Raw genomic sequence first — 20,094 nt, 5'->3', positions numbered from 1 at the left:
GAGCTGTTTGTGTAGCATCTGGCATCATGCCGGGGGTCAGAGCCACAAACCCTGGGAAAAGCAGTGCTTTGTCCATATAAGGCTGCAATCCATCCGCTTGCCTCTTCCTCCCCAGCTCCCTTCCTCTGTCTTTCTCAGACCTGAGGGATATTTACAGAGAGAGTGCCTCGGCCAGCCTGCCCTTCCTTATTAGGAGCTCAGCTTGTTGTCAGTACTTCTACCCTGCAGGACAGTGGTCCATCTCTCTGCTCTCAGATGAGACAAACAGATGGATGACTGGTGTTAAATACACTTCATGCAGATGGACGAGACTTCAGAAGACAACTCAAAGCTTTCACCCAGACGTCTGCTGAGCACTCATCCAGCAAATGTAACGACACTCATTTCTATCATATCAGTCAAGCCACTCGTGATGTACCGTGCACCTGGGAGCTGCTGTAAATTGATTTAACAGTCAAAACATACTGTAAATACATTGCATGTTCGCTTTGTGTGAGCGCTGCGGTGTTGCAGCTGTTCCTCTTTCTGTCTCCTCAGTGATGTGGGACATCTGGCTACCAGAAAACAGAACGACTGTACTGTACGCAGGGATGATACAAGCACAGTATGGGTGAAGCAGCAAAGAGGGAAACCACCAGGTGACCACAAATCTCAAAAGTTAGCAGTCCGATGACTCCATCTGATACGACGTGTTAGTAAAAAGCCAGGGACTTTTGCGTAAAAGTTTCCTTGAATCAGGAGTTTTGTGCACAAATGTCGGCGCTGATACAAATTCTCAGTGTCCAAAATAAACAGGCGGTCGCTACAAACACACTTTTTTTTTATTATTAGGGTGCAGACATCCATTCAATATATTAGAAAACCAACATGTGAAGAAAGGCTACATGGAATTTTACTTCAAAAAGGGTATTGTTCAAGACTAGTATTTATACACAGATAATATACATAACCATGCTCCCTTGCAAGAGAGGAATTGACAATGAAAAACTATGAAAATAATCTTTATCAATGGTAATAATTAAAACCATTCATAGCATTATAGGCTTTGACAGAACAGCAATTCCTATAATTGTGCAATGACCTTTGACCTTCAGCTATGGGTAACTTCTCCCTCCACTTACTCAGTGAGAAGGCGCTGCTCAGATATTAAGTGTGTCTGTCTGGAGGACGGGCAAAGCCTCGCAGATCGTTTATTGCTTTGCAGAGAGTAAAGTGCTGCGGTCGACGGACCTGGTTCTGCGGTCATTTTTTTTTTTTAAGAGCATGGAGTGTGTCTGTGGTCACAAAAATAAAAATGGATGTGGGGAAGTGCATGGGTGGAGAGGTAGGTGGGTTCAAACACTTGCATGTGGAAACAAAACAACCCAACAGAGCTTCATGGACTTCCCCCCCCACCACCACCGAACGTCAGGACGTAGCTGAATGTAAGGACAGAGTCTGATTTCAGAGCTGGGTTTTTAAAAAGAACTACACCAAAACCTTTACTGACAACACCTAACATTTGATCCGTGAGTGGGGTAAATTCGTGAATGTGTAACGTGAGTGTGTTCACAAAAAAATAAATACTTAAGTGGGAGCTTTAAGGCCCAAGCTGCCTTGTGCGCTCGTGGAATGTGCATCGAGGAAGTATGTGATGCACGCATAGGAATGTGTGTGCATGTCCCCCTGATGCACAGTCGTAGTAGATGTCGTGTTTCGTGCATTGGACCAGCCGTGGACATTCTGGCTGTTGTCGAGTCTGATGTTGCGACTGTGGGAGCCTCTGACCGGAGCCACAGGCCTCGATGCCATAGGTCTGCCTGTGACCAACGAGCATTGAAAGGCACACAAAAGCCACTCCAGCTGTTCACAGAGAGGCATCACAATCCAAGTCAAGCTGTGGTGTTCATATACGTGGGACATTCTGCTGCTTCTCTCCCCCTCTCTCTCTCTTTGGCACCGGGAGGAATGTGTGGAAGGAGGGAGGGATGGATGGATGGATGGAGGGAAGGAAGGAGGGGGTTCCCTGCTCGTCGTGTCTCTCTCACTCTCTCCGGCTATTTGGAGAGTTTGCTGATGACACGGATCAGTGCTCCATTTTCGTCTTTAAGACGCTGGTTGTCTGCTCTCAAGTCAACCAGAACCTGGCGGTGAAAGTTGAGCTCACATTAAAAACAAATAATAAAAAAAACAGTTTGAATTTCATTATTGCTTGTGTTCACATTAATGTATTAAGAGATATTAGATGTTAAGGGAAAAGTACAGGTGTAACTAATATTAACATGATTTAAATGTGGCAGTAAGCCATGACACTGAGCCAGCACAGAATACCAGCAAACTTCTGTTAATCCGCTAATCCATAGTGGCATGCTAAAATGTCTAAAAAAGCCTATTAAACAACTACAGAGCGGTTAAACTGTTAAATTAAGGAGCCACTTTGGGATAAAAAGGATAATATATTCAAATCAAAGCAGAAATATGTCAAATAAAGCTGTTCAATTAAAAGGAAGCAGAACTGAAAAAAAGACAGCTGGTTCATTTTTTTTGCTGCCTAACTGACAACTTTGGTCATGAAATGATGAAATGCTGCCTGCTCATGCTACAGAGCCTCAGGAATGGGGAGCAGGACTTACATACGGTTATTGTTCATTTACCAAAACTGTGTACTGCATATGGTTGTCAAAATATTGGTACTCCAGTACTTATTTGATACCACATGTTTCAAACATATCTGCATTTCATAGAAAAAAAGAACCATAGTGACGAACAACAAAAATCACAATACAATCACATTTTCAAAAGAGGTGTTGAGTACTGTTTTATAAATTAGTATTGAAGTTTACGATTGTGGTGTCGTGAAAACCTTTGGTAATGCATATTATAAAAGGACTAATGTACTGCAAACAAGTCATGTTTGAATCCTCTGTGGGATAAATCACAGTGTCAAAGGACAAAAAGGATGAGCTAAAAAACAGTCTGGTGGCAGAGAACAAGAAATAAAAGCATGGATATATACAGTATATTTATTTTGTATATAAATCATTATTAAACCAAGTATATTTTTTGTCCTTATAGATTCAGAACATGTTATAAAAATGGAAAGAATAGTTTGACATTTGGGCGAATATATTAATTTGCTTTGTTGCTGCGAGTTAGATGAGAAGATTTATAACACTGTCACGTCTGTATATTCATAAAACTAAAACCTTGGTCCTGGCTGTTCTCCAGTCAACTATCACAGTTACACACATTGTTAGAGGACACATGAAAACAATAATAAAAGTAATGAATTAAATAGAGCAGAAAACATATTCGGTTAGTAGCTACTTGCCCCTGTGTCCTACAGACTGTAAAAAGTCTCACTGCTGATGACAAAAGCTGTCTCTAAAACAAGTTGTGTGAACCCTGATGAGATGAGATAATAAACAATCACTTGGATGAGTGTTGTCTCTGATAACAGCTTTTCCAGCTATTTTTTGGGGGGTGCTTAACAATCTTGACAGGCAACCAGCAGACTGAAGTTAACTTCGGACAAGTCCGCAATAGTTGTTTCCTCTCGTTTCCGAGAGCTAACCAGGTGATGGTGAGATTTATTAACACCATAAAGACAAGAGAGTGGTATCAGTCTTCTCGTCTAACTCCTGGCAACATGTCAGGTAAGCGCATATTTACCAGAATGCCGGAGCAGTCCCTTAGAGAAATGGACTCACATTCTTGTTCTCTTCTTTCTGTATTACGTCAGGCAATTTATAAAGGAGTCATTTCACACCCAAAATTATGAGATTGTAGGGATCAGATGGGTAAAAAAATACCCTTTTGAGGTAGTAGTAGTGAGGTAGCAAACAGTAACATCCATCATGTGAAAAACAACCAAGTGAATCACACCACCTGAAAACAGCTTGACAGAGTGCTTACTGTATAAAACGGCAGTGTACCTCCACATCACTGCTGCCCTGCACAAGCTAAGCCAAGCTAATCAAGCAGAAGCATGCAAAGTGTCTGTGAACATCTCCTCACCTTTAGCTCCTCCTCCAGCTCTGCCATTCGCAGCTCCAACATCCTCCGGTCCTGATGCCAGGGAGATGTGAGGGAGAGTGGGGGGTGAGGTGGAGAAGAAGGAGGACCAATAAAGGTGAGTGAAAAAAGGTGAGAAAGTGGTTCAAGTGGGGGGAAGAGAGGAGAGAGCGTCAACAGAAAGCAGGGGTGGCTGTAGTGAGGCAGTTGAAGCTACAACAAGTAACGTCATCAGCAGGGATGCCTTACCTTTCTCTCGAGCTCCAGCAGGGCCGAACAGTCAGTGAAGCGCTCCTGTCTCTGTTGGGTTCAATAAGTCAGTAACATTGAAATCATCACCACAACAGATGCACACTAGCACAAGTAGTCCTGAGAAGGGCTGCAGCGATATACGGTAAACAAATTATCCTTGAATTAAACAATTTTAAAAAACTAAGATTTTGGTTTTCAGTAACTGAAATGATCAAATAAAAAATGGTTATAGATTGTGCTCATATTGTACAACCTCATAGAGAATATACAAAGAGAAAAGTGTTTTGAATAAAGCAAAGGACAGTTTAGATTTTGCTTCCCTTCATATTTTGTACTGCTTGTTTATTCTTCCATATTTTGGTTACTGCACAGAGGTGTGGGGCGACACGTCCATGACTTATATTAAAACCTTTGTATGTGTTACAGAAAAGAGCAATAACACTTACGCAATAACACAAACGAGGTGGATATAAAAGAACAAACCAACAATTTATCAAGTCATGTGTTGAAATTTAAAGATTTAGTTGATTTGAAATTAGTCATGTGTAAAGCCAGAAACAGTCTATTAACGGGAAATCTACAGAGGTTGTTTACACTAAGATGAAAGGAAGAGGATCGTAGAAGGAAATCTATCTTTTACGGTCTGTATGCACGCACTACAGCAAAGCAGACGTGTATTCCAGTTTGTGAAGTGAAACTGTAATAATGACCAAAAATGCTGCTCAAATATCAATAAGAGAATCTATTAAGGAAAAATAATGGGGCATAATGAAAAAAGGAAAAAGGAATGCCCCTTTGTATCTTCACGTTATCATTAAGAAAGGGTCAGGTTATACAAGTTTTTCTTCTTCCAGCTCCTGTTTTGTTCATGGAAATATTGTGGTTGTATTATTTGTCTTGTACATCGGACAGCTGAATCTAAATTTGCTTTTTTTGTGCTCATCTGTCCTATGCATTTAGGTTGTTAGTGCTCTGTCATGGACCATTGATAGTAAGCTATTTTTATGATGTATATGTAAATATTGTGACGTAAATGGGGATAATAATTCCCACTAGACACACTATAGACACACTGACTTGGTCATGTTAGTTGCACAGCAACATGTTGCTAACATTAGCCTCTGTTAGCTACTGGTAATACCAGACCAAGTAAGGTTGTGGAGGCAAAACCCTTGAGCGTCTCGAACTGAGTCTGCTGTGTTTATTGCTAAATGAGGCTGTAGAATTAATTAATTGTACTGCTATTGAATTCAACCTTTTATTTTTATTTGTGTGACTGAACGATTTCTGCTTTTAAAAGATTTTCATTTTCATGTGTAATGCTTGAAGATCCAAATCTTTGAGTTGTTTTTCAGAACAAAGAAAAAAAACCACAGAGAAAAATGGAAACAACAAACATCATGTTTCAAAAATAGTATTTGGGGTAAACAGAGTAAGGTTTTGGCAGACAGGATGTCTACAAGTAAAGCCACCAGAACTGAACACAGAAACACTCGCCACAATTACAAAACCTGTCAATTACCACTTCAAGATGCTTTCTTTTGTCTTTGCATTGGGATGTTTACAGTGACAGTTTGTGTGTCTGTGTCATCACCTGTGTGGCCTTTTCCAAGTCCAGCCTGGTCTGACTGATAATCCTCTGGGTGTCCTGCAGCTGAGACTGGAGCTGACTGTTTTCTCTGGAGACCTCCTCGAACAACTGAGGCACAGAGGCGCACACACAAACAAACAGCAGTAAACAACTGGGACAAATAAGAAGGACAAATGCTGTGACCTCAAAATCAGCTCTGTCTGCTGACCTTCTTAAAATCCTTAGTCTCGGAGCCTCCTCCCTGGGTGCAGTCGTTAAAGGAGATGTTCGACCTGAGGAGAGGAGCAGAGGTCAGAGATACTGCGATAACAGACATTGATTTGCCCTCTTTCTTTCCCCAAGCAGCAGCACAAACAGGTCAAAGGCCGAATTCATACCTGGAACTCGAACGTCCGACTGTCTGTAAACAGAGAAGACAAGCAAACAAGTTATAGCCGGTGTCTTAGGTTACAGTCCACTGAGACCACAAACTAATATAAACACACACACACACACACACACACACACACACACACACACACACACACACACACACACACACACACACACACACACACACACACACACACACACACACACACACACACACACACACACACACACACACACACACACACACACACACACACACACACACACACACACACACACACACACAAGCACACACCTGTGGATCCAGCCCACTGCCTGAGAACTCTTCCTCTCCACTGGGATCATTGTCATCACTCTGTAGACGACACAGACAGCAGATTACAACATTATTATCACTTTACATTTGCAGCCGCTGAATTTATCTTCTCTTGTGAGCATTGATTACTATCCATCCAGATAAAAAGAAGTTTGGAGAGTTTACCTCCCCGGTCCTCTGTGCCTTCCTTCTGGCCCGAGCTTGTCTCCTCTCCCTGCGCTCCCTGGCCCATCGCTCAGTCTCACTCTCCCCTGTGCCGGCCTCAACATCTGGAACAATGCCAGAAAGCAGTCGTTTAAGAGCAAATCAAGTATTGCAACGAGCGCCACATCGTCGAGCTCTAGCTCATGTTGAAAAAGCAAAGTGGTGATGCGTACCTCTCCTGTCAGATCCAGTCTGAGGCCTTGGAGTGCCAGTGGGCTGTGTGAGGCCCAGCAGGTCAGACTTCTGCAGACTGGCAATACGAGACCTCCAGCTCACTTCCTGTAAATACAGTATCCCCTGTTATGTGACGTCACATGACATTATGTAAGCACAGTCAACGCAGGGCTATAACTCTGAAATATGGCTCTCACCCCTTCCTCTCCCTTCTTCGCTTTTGCTTCTTTCTCTTTCGCTTCCTTCTCTTTCTCCTTCTCCTCCTCCTCCTTCTTTTCTCTCCCTTTGTTGTCCGTCTTCATTGTCTTCTCCGCCTCCTGCAGATCTGTGAGCGTCACTCCCTTTGGTGGGAAAAAAGAGATAATGCCGTCTTATGCACCAGACTGACATAAACTAGAACCTGCAGTGAACATGTGACGGGCGAGGTCTGTACCTGAGTGGAGCGGCGGGACTGCCGTGCGTGTCGGGAGCGAGCCTTCCTCTGTGCCTCTGCCTCCTCATCCCGCACTGGTGTCAGATATGACCTACACAAGTCACACACTTTTAGACACAATGCAGTACTATCTTTCCCAACCACACACACAGACAAAAGCCTTGACTCACTTGCGCCTCTGCTTGGTCTCCTGTTCGCCTGTGGTCGTGGTGCCTCGAGAGTTGGAGGTGGTGACGGCAAAATGATCCTTCTTTTCTGTCTGTTCCTGAGGGAGTCTTGAGGAGAAAGAAAGAGTGTAACCATCAGATCTTTAAGATAAGTGAGAAAAACAAACTGTTAAATGAGTATAAAACAAAGTACCTCTGGGCCAAGACACTATTAAGGCGGCTGAGTCCGGCAGAGCTTGTTCCTGTGCTAGCTGAGGTCACAGTGGGGTCATCCAGTCTCTTTCCATAAGATGAGCTGGAAGGACAAAACCCATTGGAGACACAAAGGCATCTTTCACAGCCACACACACAAATTAGTATTCACTGCTGGGGGAACATAATAAGCTGTGACACAGCAAACAGAAGAGCAAACAAATACAAGACGGGCAGTGAGCAGCATGACTGACCTGTGAAGCAAAGAGGGGGTGGAACTAGTGAGATCATTCCCTGATTGACTATGAAGGCGCCGGGTGTAAGAGGAGCTACGGCTTAGCCAACTGAGAGAGAGACAGGGTGACAAGGGCACATATGCAGTGACTCAGAAAAACAGATTCTGGTTTCACGAGTGCAGGAGCACATGAGAGCGCAGGAGGCCCACCTGTTGGAGTTGTCAGGGCTGCTGTCCGGAATACTGAAGAGTCTCCGTGTAGGGATGGGCGGTACCCGGGCGAGCCTCGGCTCCTGAGAATGAGATCAGTTGTTTTCTATGTGACTCAGCGAATGGAAGCTGTAAAAGAAGCCTTTATCTGGAGTCATAAAATAATAGCAGGTTTCATGGGTGTGAAAATCCTCGAATCATGCGAGCGCCTGTGGTCTTGTACCTTGGTCTCGGGTTCGGAGCTGAGGCGGGGGCTGGAGGCAGAGCGGGACATGCCCAGGACGCTCTCTGGAGGTCTGCTGGGGTCCTGGTTGGAGTCAGACAGTCCAGCTGAGCCCAGAGTCACCGAGCTGCCGGCCTTCCTCAGTGACGTTCTCCAGGAGCCCGGGGCCTCGGTGGTTGGGGGCTTGCTTGGGTCCTGCTACAGAGTTGAAGTCATCATCTATATTGTTCAGTATTGTTGACACGAGATGTCTTCTAAGTAATTTGTCTACATATTTTACCTTTTTTACTTGGCTTGCAGCAGTACTCGTCGACATGGAGGTAGGGAGCAGGCTGGTGGCGTTGCGTTTGTTGTTCAAGTTGTTTATGATTTCTCGGTTCTTGGCTTTCTCTGAAACCGTGCAAGGTCACGCATTAAAGAATCATTAGCAAAAGTCATAAAACCCATCTGATAAAACACCTTAAACACAACATCTCTTACCCGATTCTGCGTCGCTCTCCGACTCGCTGTCCTCCTCCGAGCTGGAGCTGCTGGACACCTTCACCTGGCTCTGAGACTGGCTCTGTCCAGTCTGGCCTTCCTCCTCCTCATCCTCGGCCGGGCTGCTCGGCAGGGCCGGGGGCGGGTGCTTCTCGCGCTCATGGAGGCAGATCTTCTCCTTGCTGCTCATACGAGAGATAGAAGTCCTGCAGGGGCGGGGCCAAGGTGGGGTGGAACAACAGGTGGCATGCAGGGAGCTGATCAGTGAGGGCAATCATTCCATGTGCAGCCAATTAGAGCGAGCATGCAACACGTCGGTGGCCGGGACAGTGGGTCACTTTCTGTGATGCCATGTGCACCATTGCTGTCTTATCACCGTTAAGTTAAAGGTAACTTTGACCTATAGCTTTTTATTAGATCACATGTTTGATTATCTTTCCCCAATATCTGATAATGTGAACTTTACACAAACCCACAGCGATAAAATAGCAACAGAGCCTCCACACAAATGACAAAACAATGTGTGTCCAAACCACATACTGTATACTACAAAGTACATGCTTTGTACCAATTACATAGTGTACTATGTTGGTTTTTAGTTCACAAAAAGTAAGTAAAATATATTGTGTTTACTGGCTGTCTAAAATTTGATAACTTTAATTATCAATTAAAAGGCAATTTAAATACACTTACAGGGTAAACCACATTATTAATACTATCACTATATAATCTATGGCTGTATTAGACCATTGTGAGCAATTTTATGTATATATGCATATAAGATACACTGACTTGTCAGTTATTTCACTGGTTTTCACAGACTGAGACTGTGGGTGTCCCCTTTGACTAAGCCTAGAAAAAGCCCCCCTTAACTGTGAGGGAGGATTTTATCCATATTGCAAATCCCAAAGAGTCAATTATAAATGATAAATCAAAAGACAATTTAGTTTATTTCATATTATTTTTTAATTAATGCACTGTTTCATTTTATTTTTCTTACTTTTTTCTTTTATCATTCTCCTTTGCTATGGCTACAATGCTCTATTAATCCAGCTATTATTTTTTATTTTCCTCCCTGTTGAAGCGTATGAAAAAGTATCCATTAAAACGATGCTGAATTTATGCATGCATGACAATAGAATAATCGTTAAAATTATTTATTATGCAAATATGGCAAAAAAAAAACATGCCGTTTACAGCCTCTCAAATATGTAGATTTCCTGCTTTTATCTGGTTTATATATCGTCGGGGTTTGGACTGACAAAACGAGACATTTTAAGACAACACCTTGAACTTTTAGTAAGTGGGGTGAACATTTTTTTCACAACTTCATAGACGATTAATTGATTAATCTAGAAAATAATCATCAGATTATACAATAATGAACATAATCGTTAGTTACCGCCCTGATGTTGCTTTTTTAAGGTGTACCATCTTTTTCCAATGTGTACAGTACACACTACAAACTGAAAACAGTTACATTCAGTAGGAACAGTATGAACCTGGGACACAGACTGTTGCTGACTGCTACATCTATCCAGTGTTACGTCAGTGGACAGAAGTAACGTGGCTCACAGGAATGCTGGGACTGTTAACATCATACCTGCATGCAAACTACTGGTACTGGGACTACTGGGATTCAGCTGAGGGACAGCGTAGCGTGTGCCCACATACACAATGACACGCACACACATTAAACACATGCCCACACACCAACACACTGGTACTGACCTGCGTGTGCGGACTGGTACCATGGTGATTTGCGGGCTGGTCTCAATAACAGGAGTCTGTTTCTCCTTCTCGCTGCGTAACTGAAGAGGAATATAAACACACATAAACACGGAGAACATTCGGTGCTGTAATGCGATAAATCATATCAGGTTTATCTAACTGATGAGATAGTTGTGGAGCATGTGTGAAGGTGGACTCACAGCGTTCTGTTTCTTCTGTAGCTCCTCCAGAGTGTCGGCAAGGTTCTCATCTGCAACATCTATAGGTGTTTGGCCCTACAGGGACATTCAGAGTGCGTCAGTCGTGGCACATGTAGAGGGGCTTTGAAGACATATGTTTATGCTGATTGCATTTGTCTCGCACTCACCACAATGTTGACGGCACCCATATCGCACATGTGGTCAGCAAGCAGGCTGCACACCTCCTCCTGCCCCCAGTGCGCTCCTGCATGCAGGGGAGTCCAGCCGTCGATATCCCTGCTGTCCACATCGACCTCACACTGCAACAGCACCCTGAACAAGGCAAGGAAGAGGGGAGGGAAACAAACAAGAGAGGGAGAAGATGAGAGGAATATCCATGAGAAAGAAGACAAATGCTAACGAGCTGTCATCGCTCTCGTGTGTGTGGACTGATGCTCACTTAAGGACTTCGATGTAGCCTTTGGCAGCGGCAACGTGCAGAGCGGTGGCTTTGGTGTTTGGGTGAGGTGTGAGAGTGCCGCCCCCGTCCTGCACGGCCAAGGCGTCCTGGAGCATGATCCTCTCCTCCTCCTTTCTGGCCTTGTCCACGTCTATTCCTGTGATGCACACGTGGACAAACAGTTGCAATTAAAAATGAATTTGATTAAATACATCTGAAAAAAACATTGTCAGTTTAATTTATAACATACTTTAGGACAAAATATTCAGCTTCGTATTCATTTATCTTCAGTGATTTCAGTTGCATGATGGATCTCAACAATGTGTGTATTTGACAGTGATCAAGTTATAAGCCTGGAGCCTCGGTACACTTCAGTGCTATGGAGGTCACAGAACATTTGGTACAGATTGACTCTGTCCTCATTTCTTTGCCTATTTTTGTCTGCTCAGAGCGGACGTGTGCTTTAAATGTGACCCCTTGTAAAAACGGGACGGGACAAAAATGCAGAGCAAGTTTTAGAGCGATACGTTTACGAGATCAATTTGAGAGTTTCAACTCTGTTTCTGTGCTTGAAGTAGCCTGAGCTCTGTGTGATTTCACTTTCATTCATTCATTTTAATTGTGAAAAAATGTACTGTTGCCAAAGCTGTTGAGAACCACTCATGCAAACCATCAGATGAATAAATAACTTTGCCCTGGCATACTGGCACCATTACAACATATTGATTTTTGAGAGGATGCTGTAACTGGCTACATTTACAAGCACAAAATAGTCAATTTTTTCACTTATTCTGAAGACAACAACATTCCCTACTCAGCTGTTTACATGGCTAATGAAAACGAATATTCCTCTAATATACCTTTTAAACATACTCTGATTAACGTGCCGCAAAATGTCATTCATCGTGTCACAATATGGAAAGGTGGAACGGCTGGAGCTGCTTGTGCCATTTTGCTTCTTTTGCTCCGCCAATTTTTTAAGTTTTTTTTTGATTTATTGCAAGACTCATTAAGTCTCTAAAATGTCAATTAAATGTGAAAAATGCTTGTCATAAAGGGGGCATGTTCAAACAGCTTGTTTTGGTCAACAAATGGCCCAAAGCCCCAAGAATATTTACATTTACTTTGTGATTTGTGATATAAAAACAGAAAAAGCAGCAAATCCTCTCATTTGAGAGGCTAGAAATGTTTGGCAAACGTTTTTGCTTGAAAAATGACTTAAATAATCAACTTATTGTTTCAGAACTTACAATTAATAACTCTGGGTGATATATTTTTTAATCTTATTTAAAGCTCCTCTAAGTAAGATAGTAAAACTGACAAAAAAAAAAAAAAAAGAAAAACGGTCAGTGTTTGAAGAGTTGGGGGTGAGACTCAAAAATCAACTGTCTTACTGACAGGAGCTCTAAAAGGGACAATGCAGCATAACATCTGATGTGCTGCACACAGTTTATAGCTATTGCTAAATTTAAACTTTTGCCTTATTTGGGTTTTTACATGTACAGTGTAATTTAAAACATACAGCTTTAAATGGTCAGAATCATAAAACCACAATATACAATAGATATGGAAATGATGAATGAAATATAAAATCAATGAAATATAAATACCACAACACACATACCACAGTACATCAATACACAATTATCAAATGTACAATTACTTAAAATGAGTACAGCTCTGGTTTGCTTTCACTTTTATCGTAAAAGATTTTATATTAGGAATCAGTTTGATTTCAGTTAGTAATGTATTCCAGAGTTTAAAGCCTTTTATGGAGAAAGCTGATTGTCTAAATTTAGATCTACAATGTGGTATTTTACAGTTGCCATTCATCATGCTCCTAGTTACTCTGTTACTGTCTTGTCTTTGGATATATCTGGAAAGAGGCTCTGAGGCTAGACTGATGATACATTTGTAGATTAATTTGAGGAAACAAAAATAAATAAGCTCTCAAAGATGAGTAGATTATCTATATTTAGTATCTGACAGTGATACTAGCATCACGCACAGTTATCAGTTGAGCCTGATCATGCAGGCTTGATTACAGCCTCAGATTAGCCTTAAAGGATAACTACCGTTTTTTACAACCTGGACCTTATTTCTGGCAAAATATATGGTCATTTACTCACCCAGATAACTTTGGTGTCATTCGGCGTCGTTCGGACGAAATTAGATCCAGTGTAGCGGCGATATATCCATATAATGGGAGAGACGGGGCAGCGACACACAGCCTCTATATAACGCATTATCTGCCACGAAACTAGTTAATTTCATCAATATTTTGTTATGAAATGCTAGCGCTATTAGCCTCTGAGTCCGGGCTCGTCTATTGTCAACATCCGGGGTCTGTAGGCTGATCTACTACCTCTGACCTGGAAGATGTCGTCTCTGAGCTGCGCGCGCACCCGCGACAGCGCGGCTTGTTTACCTGTAGCTGCTACTGCTAGTTTGACCTCGGATGTTGATAACGGACGAGCCCGGACTCAGAGGGGAATAGCGCTAGCATTTCATAACAAAATATTGATGAAATTAACTAGTTTCGTGGCAGATAATGCGTTATATAGAGGCTGTGTGTCGCTGCCCCGTCTCTCCCATTATATGGATATATCGTCGCTACACTGGATCTAATTTCGTCCGAACGACGCCGAATGACACCAAAGTTATTTGGGTGAGTAAATGATCATATATTTTGCCAGAAATAAGGTCCAGGTTGTAAAAAACGGTAGTTATCCTTTAAATCTGATGACAACATGCACATACTGTCACATTTTGTGGTTGTCATCCCGTGCACGGCCGTGTCTCAACAGGACTGACAAGGTACAACATTAGACTCATCACCTTGTTTTTTGATTTCGCCTTTGAGAAGTCTCTCCATGGCGTCTTCTGTGGCCACGTCCAGAGGAAGCTCCCCTTCGCTGTTCACCGCTCCGACGTGAGCGCCGTGCTCTATCAGGTATCTTGAAAAACAGACACACAATCAACATAGAGTGACACTAGAACTGGAATACTATATAACATATATTAGTTTAATGTATTTTACCTGACATCACTATTGTCTGTTACAATATCCTGTACATAGTCTACCTCTGAACTGAAAATGTAATGTAGGTCTACACTTTTTGAATACTTTAAATCATAATGGCAGTGACGTGTCAGTGTGGTGATGGCCAACACTCACTTGGCAATCTGGATGAAACCGCAGGAGGCTGCAGCGTGCAGAGGAGTCCAGCCCTCGTTGTCCCCTCTGTTGACGTCACTCCCGCTCTCCACCAGAAACTGCACCATCTCAGCATTTTCATCAATGCAGGCCTGCCAGAGGACACACAGCCACATGATGGATCGCTATACAAGTGTTTATTGTTTGTCGTTTACTATAAGAATCCCCACTGTGCATATTAAAAAAGTGAAACCAGAGAGCAAATGTCAGTCAGAGTCCAGTTCGGGTTCAGTAGAAAAGGTCTTTGACCCTCTTCATTTTGGTTTGTTGTGAAAGGCAAAACTGCAGTCACTTCCAAAATCTATTAAATTCAACCAAAGCACTGGGACTAAAACAATGACTACTGTGTCTACTCGTGGTAATGACTTTCTGTTAAGTGGGCTGCTAAAAGCCCTCAAGTACTTTCCAAAACAGTCATTCTGTGGCGTGAGTGAAACAGCGAATCTATTTAACTGCTTTTCCCGAGGCGAGGTCTAGCTAAGATCCCAATGTGATCCAACACAGGTCCCAAGATGAATCTCATGAGGACCTCATGGTTTTATGTTGATATATTGCTTTAATTCCAGCTATTAGTTATGAGAAAATAACTCAGAGAATGCAATCTGTGTGCAGTGCAATTTTTATACCACAAAACAGCTCTGGTTATTATGTCTTTAAATAAGTGTTAATCTTGAAACAGGACAGAATGAAAATGAGTTCTGCACCAACATCAAAGTAAGTCGTCATTTGTACAAAAAAAACTTCTTTCTTTTTTTAAAAATTCTTTTATCTTTCTTTTTTTATCAATGAGGGTTTTACACTTTAATTACTGACCTTTGCAACAAGCTGAACGGATAAACAACTGCCTACATTAAAAGACTGCAGAGCCTCCCAAAGAAGAAGTAACACAAAATAGTACTGGTCCTTTACTAATATCATTAGTTATCGACTACGCAGATGATTATTTTGACTTTTGGTCGTGTAGTCTCTCATATATCAAAAAATTGTGTCAAATAACCATCACAATTTCCCAGAGCCTAAAGCTACGTCTTCAAATTGCTGCTTTTGTCAAACCAACAGTCCAAAAACTAAACCTATCCTCTTCATTTACTATCATAAATGACAAAGAAAAGTAGCAAATTGTAAGAGTTAAAAAGCTGGAATAGTTCTGATATTAATTTTCCTTCAACTGACTAATGTTACAGCTGTTGTGTAAAGACTGGGCTGCACTAACGTACAATAATGCTGCAACTATCACTTCATCATAGATTCATTTGTTAGTTAAATAGCATTTTCCAGAGCCCACAGTAAAGTTGTCATATTGCTTCTCTTGTCCAAAATTTAGACTTGCTGGCAGCGCTAGATGAAAAGTTAAGTGATCATCAAAGTTGTTTGAAATTAATATCTGTTCATGACAATCCAACCAATAACTGTAAAGACATTTCACTCAAAACCACAAATGTCAACCTCATGGTGACACTAAATCAGGGGATTCATCCTCTGGGGAACCTGAACGTCTGTACCAAACTTCATGGCAATCCATCAAATAGCTGTTGAGATATTTCAGTCTGGAGCAAAGTGGAGCACTGACTGACCAACAGACCAACACTGACATCCCTAGAAAAGATTCAGCAGTGTACACCAGCATGTAGCTCTAAAACAGATCAGCCTGAATTGAGTGTCCGTGTTTCCTCTACATCCATATATGAGTGGTGGAGCATCACAGTGAGAACATTAGCTAGATCAAACAGGAAATTTAAAACACAAGGTCTAGTATGTAGAAGTAGCCGTTTAACGATGATCAAGTGACCATATATGAACAATATTAGTGCTGCAGCCACTTATAGCACAAGAACAGACCAACAGGGATGGACGTGGAAAAAATACCAAAAACCACCCGCTGTCATCACTGTTAGAAAAAAATGTACAGAGAAAACACTAGAGGGTTAATCGACTAATCATTTCAGTCATTTTTCAAGCAAAAAAAAGTCACTTGTGATAATAAATGAGGAGTCTTTGGGTTTTAGCTCTGGCCTAACGATTAATCTTTAAAATAATCCGCAAATTTTTTGATAGCCTAACGAAAATAATTGTTAGTGTCAGCCCTAGATTAGTCTGCGCTTTTGTAAGTAAAGGGCGCAGATATAACTTAGCATTTTTCTTTAGACAAATCAAACAGTTATGTATTCTTATTTTCCCACTTTTCCTCATGTCCTGTCTCATGGATGGATAGATGGATGTTGGGCTGCACAATTCATCAAAATATTATTGCAAATGCGATATGGCTAAGTGTCACAAGAAGCTGCATTTGACTGTCGTGCAGCCCTAGATGGACGGGTACAACCTGGATGAGCAGCATGTTTCTATAGCCTCTTTCACGCATACTTCTCGCTAAATTACTGGGATAACCTTTAAGGCACCACTCTTGATTTTTACTATTCACACATGCAGCTACATCACATCAACTACATCACTAACAGCTGATGAGATGACATCTTCTCAGAGAAAGACTGCCCTCCCTAATGCGACAGCGTTTCCGGCCGCTCATTATCATCGCAGCAAGTGTCAGTAGTGGACAGAGCCTCGTCCATCAGGCCGTCTTAAGCCACCAACTGTAAGAGGCTTTGCTTTAGGGGTAAATCAACTAATCACAAAGCTGCTACAAGTCTCCACCCTCGGTCATAATATGAGATAATTAGTGTGGTAGTAGGGGTTGATCTGAGATGAGGCTCGTAGAGGCAGAACCCTGCGAGTCAAAAGCGGCGTTCACTTGCAGCAGAGGGGGAGCCCTCTGAACAAGTGGGGGCTCCCAGCTGAATGAATGAACAGAGGGCACTTCTTGCACCCTGCGCGTTACGAGGGTGCACACACAGCCGGCCAGCAGCAGACTCCTTCACTGGGTCATCAAGTGACTCATTGTGGAAATCGCCTTTGACAACAGCAGCTTGTGCTGTTTGAGGAATGTTTTCCATTTCTTCATCCGAAATCCCTAAAAGTCCCCACCATGGGGAATTGGCAAAGGGAAGGAGAAAGAGAAAGAGAGGCAGGGAGACGAAGGGGAGGAGGAGGGAGGAGGGGGACAAAGGAGAGAGAAAGCATAGTGGAGAAGACAGAAAGGCTTTGGATGGAGAGGATGGAAAGTTTGGAGAGAGTGGGCCTATATTTAATTCTGGTTGCGAGGCGACCGATGAGCAACAGGGGAGAAAGGGATGGAGGGACCACACTGGGTGACGGTCCCACACGTGGATCCGCAGAAGGAGGGCACGTTTACCCAACATCCGGGCTGGAGCATGCTCAATCTGAACTGGTCACGGGAAGGCACCACACTCATACTTACACGATGAGGGAAAACACCAATGACATCAGGCTCGCTGAGCTACAATTCAGCTCCAGTGGGCAGGAAAATTAAAAAGCACCACCACCAACATTTAAGCCATCTAGCGTGCCTAGATACCAAAGTCAAATCCACGAGACTGTGAGATCACCTTATGTGAAGACACAGCAATGTGTTTATGACACGCGGTATCATAAAAGCAGAGGAAATACTGCATCAGTGAGGGCTTGTGTGACAGTGATGTTGTCCAGACGGCTCCTCTGTGTTATGACTGAAGTGGAGGGGAGGGAGGGACCTTAAAGGCTGAGCTGCATTAAGACTGGAACATGCTTAGAAGGAGAAGAAGAAGAAGTGCAGCCAATTTGGGGCATGCAGAAGCAACAATCTTCAAACTGTTGTTAAAAACTGAAGGCTGAACCATCCGTTTATGATGGTGCCACGGATGCCACAAACACAGTGGTAGTTTTCTGGTAGTTTGCACAACCCTGTTGCTTGAAACAACCAAAAAACACACAAACAAAAAAACAACCTAAGTCCTGATGATCAGATGATGAAAACCTCTCTGAATTCACTGACCTACTATTTAACTGAGACTCCAGCAGGGACTGTCTGACACGAGCCTACCAGTCAGTGCCTATTAATGTCTCAAACTGATCCCACAGGCTCTGATGTGACCGGTTTTTACTGTCTGCTGCTCGCTGCCCTCCACACATTACAAGTTATGATAGAAAAACTAGCCTGTAACTTAGTAAAGACAACAGTGCGGATGGCCCAGCCTACCAACAGGATAATAAACTAACTGAGGCTGTCTACAAAGGCCAGAAACGCTGCCGCTGCTGCTGCTGCTGCTGCTGCTGGGAAAACACAACAAGAGTTCAGTTTTAAGCTAACTTTACTGAAGCTGCCACGTTGAAAAGCAACAGAAACGTGTGTATTTATTGTATTCAACTGGACGTTTTGAGCTCTTAACTCCACGATAAGTTCACGTTAACGCTTCTTCGCTGTGACGACCATTAAGTTAACGGATAAACGGTGAACGGTTGCCGCTGCTCGTGCGACTGTTAGCAGCGACTTCACTCACGAAACACATAAATAAACACACTTGTTAAAAGTTACAGAGTCGTGTTAACTTCCCCACCTGATGAAGCGCTGTCAGTCCGTCTATGTTGGCGTGGTTTATGTCAGCTCCCTGCCGGAGCAGCGCTGCCACCTCCTCCCGGTCTCCGGCGGAGCAGGCGGCCATAAACACGGCTCCTTGGGCGAAGCGGACTTTCGCTCGCCGCGTACCGGAACCGCTCAAGGTTTCCCGGGCCTCCGACCCCGTCCGATCCGTCTCCGAGCCCAGCCATCGCTGCAGCTGATCCTGCCGTCGCTGTTTGGCAGCTTCGGACCGGGAATGGTCAGTGGCCGCCATCTTCCCTGGTCTGTCCCGGACAGATTCAGCTCATGGTACGAGGAGAAGCGGAGTGGAGGGTTTGGATTGAGCCGAGCCTCCCCCCGGGCTGTGCCCCCTGGTGGACACACTGGAAACGAAACCGTGAACTTCAGAGCGAACTTCTGTGGCACTCCTGCTGCTTTCAGGTGCTGCTGGGACATTCCTATTTCCAGAGGGAGGGACAGTGTATATATCATACTGCACTTTTCTTTTCTTTTCTTTTCTTTTCTATAGTTTTATTTTCCTTAGTTTTCTTTTCTTCCCGTTTATTTTGTCTTTTCTTTTTCCTTCTTTTCTTTTTTCTTTAGTTTTCTTTTCTTTTCTTTTTCCTTTCAGATAAATAACCCAAATAAAGGACTAATGATTTTTTTTTTTGGTACTGTGTTATATTTCTTTTTAGTATAGTTTTTTTTATCATATTAATTAAAGTTTTTTTTTTAATCATTTTTCGCGTGTACTTTTATTTCTGTACTTATTTGTTTATTTTTAAAAATATATATTATATATTTACATGTGCGCACACGCACACACACACACACACACACACACACACACACACACACACAAAGGTAAAATTACTTGTCATCATTTATGATTCAGATTAAAACCTGTATTGACACCGGTTCTTTATGAACTTAGGGTGTAACAAAATTCATGGGAAAGGAAAGAGTGAAAATACACTATTTAGTTATTGGCCAACATAACATAGTATGTTTTTGAATAGATAGCCCCACTGAACACAGACTCCATGCTTGCAAACCTTAAACTTCAGAGGCAAATATTGGTAAATAAAATACTATTTGAGCTAATACTGATTTTTCCGACATCACTGAAGGCATTGTCACGTATGTACGTAAGAATATGACCATACTGTACGTATACATCTGTCATTTAAAAACCCGGTTCAACAACTCGGT

The 20,094-nt window shown here is 42.6% G+C and overlaps 1 protein-coding gene across 6 annotated transcripts; it reads right to left on the bottom strand.

Annotated features, from left to right (window-relative positions):
* Positions 1 to 803: 803 nt before the first annotated feature.
* LOC311263402 (protein phosphatase 1 regulatory subunit 12A) lies at positions 804 to 19,295 on the bottom strand. Of its 6 annotated transcripts, none has more exons than XM_084363443.1 (25): positions 18,881 to 19,295; positions 14,391 to 14,521; positions 14,051 to 14,169; positions 11,213 to 11,369; positions 10,941 to 11,085; positions 10,774 to 10,848; positions 10,574 to 10,653; positions 8,843 to 9,048; positions 8,643 to 8,752; positions 8,363 to 8,560; positions 8,140 to 8,222; positions 7,949 to 8,038; positions 7,696 to 7,797; positions 7,506 to 7,610; positions 7,336 to 7,426; positions 7,100 to 7,243; positions 6,902 to 7,007; positions 6,690 to 6,793; positions 6,504 to 6,563; positions 6,214 to 6,236; positions 6,045 to 6,108; positions 5,840 to 5,944; positions 4,243 to 4,293; positions 3,652 to 3,707; positions 804 to 2,123 (listed from the first exon to the last, which is right to left on the bottom strand). In XM_084363443.1, exons 1-24 carry the CDS (start codon positions 19,154 to 19,156, stop codon positions 3,672 to 3,674), a joined length of 2,661 nt encoding a protein of 886 aa, XP_084219569.1. In that variant the 5' UTR covers positions 19,157 to 19,295; the 3' UTR covers positions 804 to 2,123; positions 3,652 to 3,671. The 6 variants fall into 6 exon arrangements, with proteins under 6 accessions (XP_084219569.1, XP_084219565.1, XP_084219566.1 ...); XM_084363439.1 differs by lacking the exon at positions 3,652 to 3,707 and adding an exon at positions 3,997 to 4,047 and having other exon boundaries at positions 8,363 to 8,557; XM_084363440.1 differs by lacking the exon at positions 3,652 to 3,707 and adding an exon at positions 3,997 to 4,047 and having other exon boundaries at positions 8,843 to 9,024.
* Between the last annotated feature and the right edge of the window lie 799 nt (positions 19,296 to 20,094).

This window comes from Pagrus pagrus, assembly GCF_965226575.1.
Source record: "Pagrus pagrus genome assembly, chromosome: 10".
NCBI lineage: Eukaryota > Metazoa > Chordata > Actinopteri > Spariformes > Sparidae > Pagrus > Pagrus pagrus.
The sequence above is the reverse complement of the archived record's forward strand: the minus strand, read 5'-3'. Positions and strand labels throughout refer to the sequence as shown.

What these genes read in the sequence shown, in the direction of transcription:
- LOC311263402 (XM_084363438.1), bottom strand. Translation starts at nt 19,156, where the DNA reads ATGGCGGCCACTGACCATTCCCGGTCCGAAGCTGCCAAACAGCGACGG. An exon ending in GACTGACAGCGCTTCATCAG is followed by an intron (nt 14,522 to 18,880) that starts GTGGGGAAGTTA and finishes GTCCTCTGGCAG; the next exon opens with GCCTGCATTGATGAAAATGC. An exon ending in ACCCCCTCTTTGCTTCACAG is followed by an intron (nt 7,798 to 7,948) that starts GTCAGTCATGCT and finishes TTGTCCTTCCAG; the next exon opens with CTCATCTTATGGAAAGAGAC.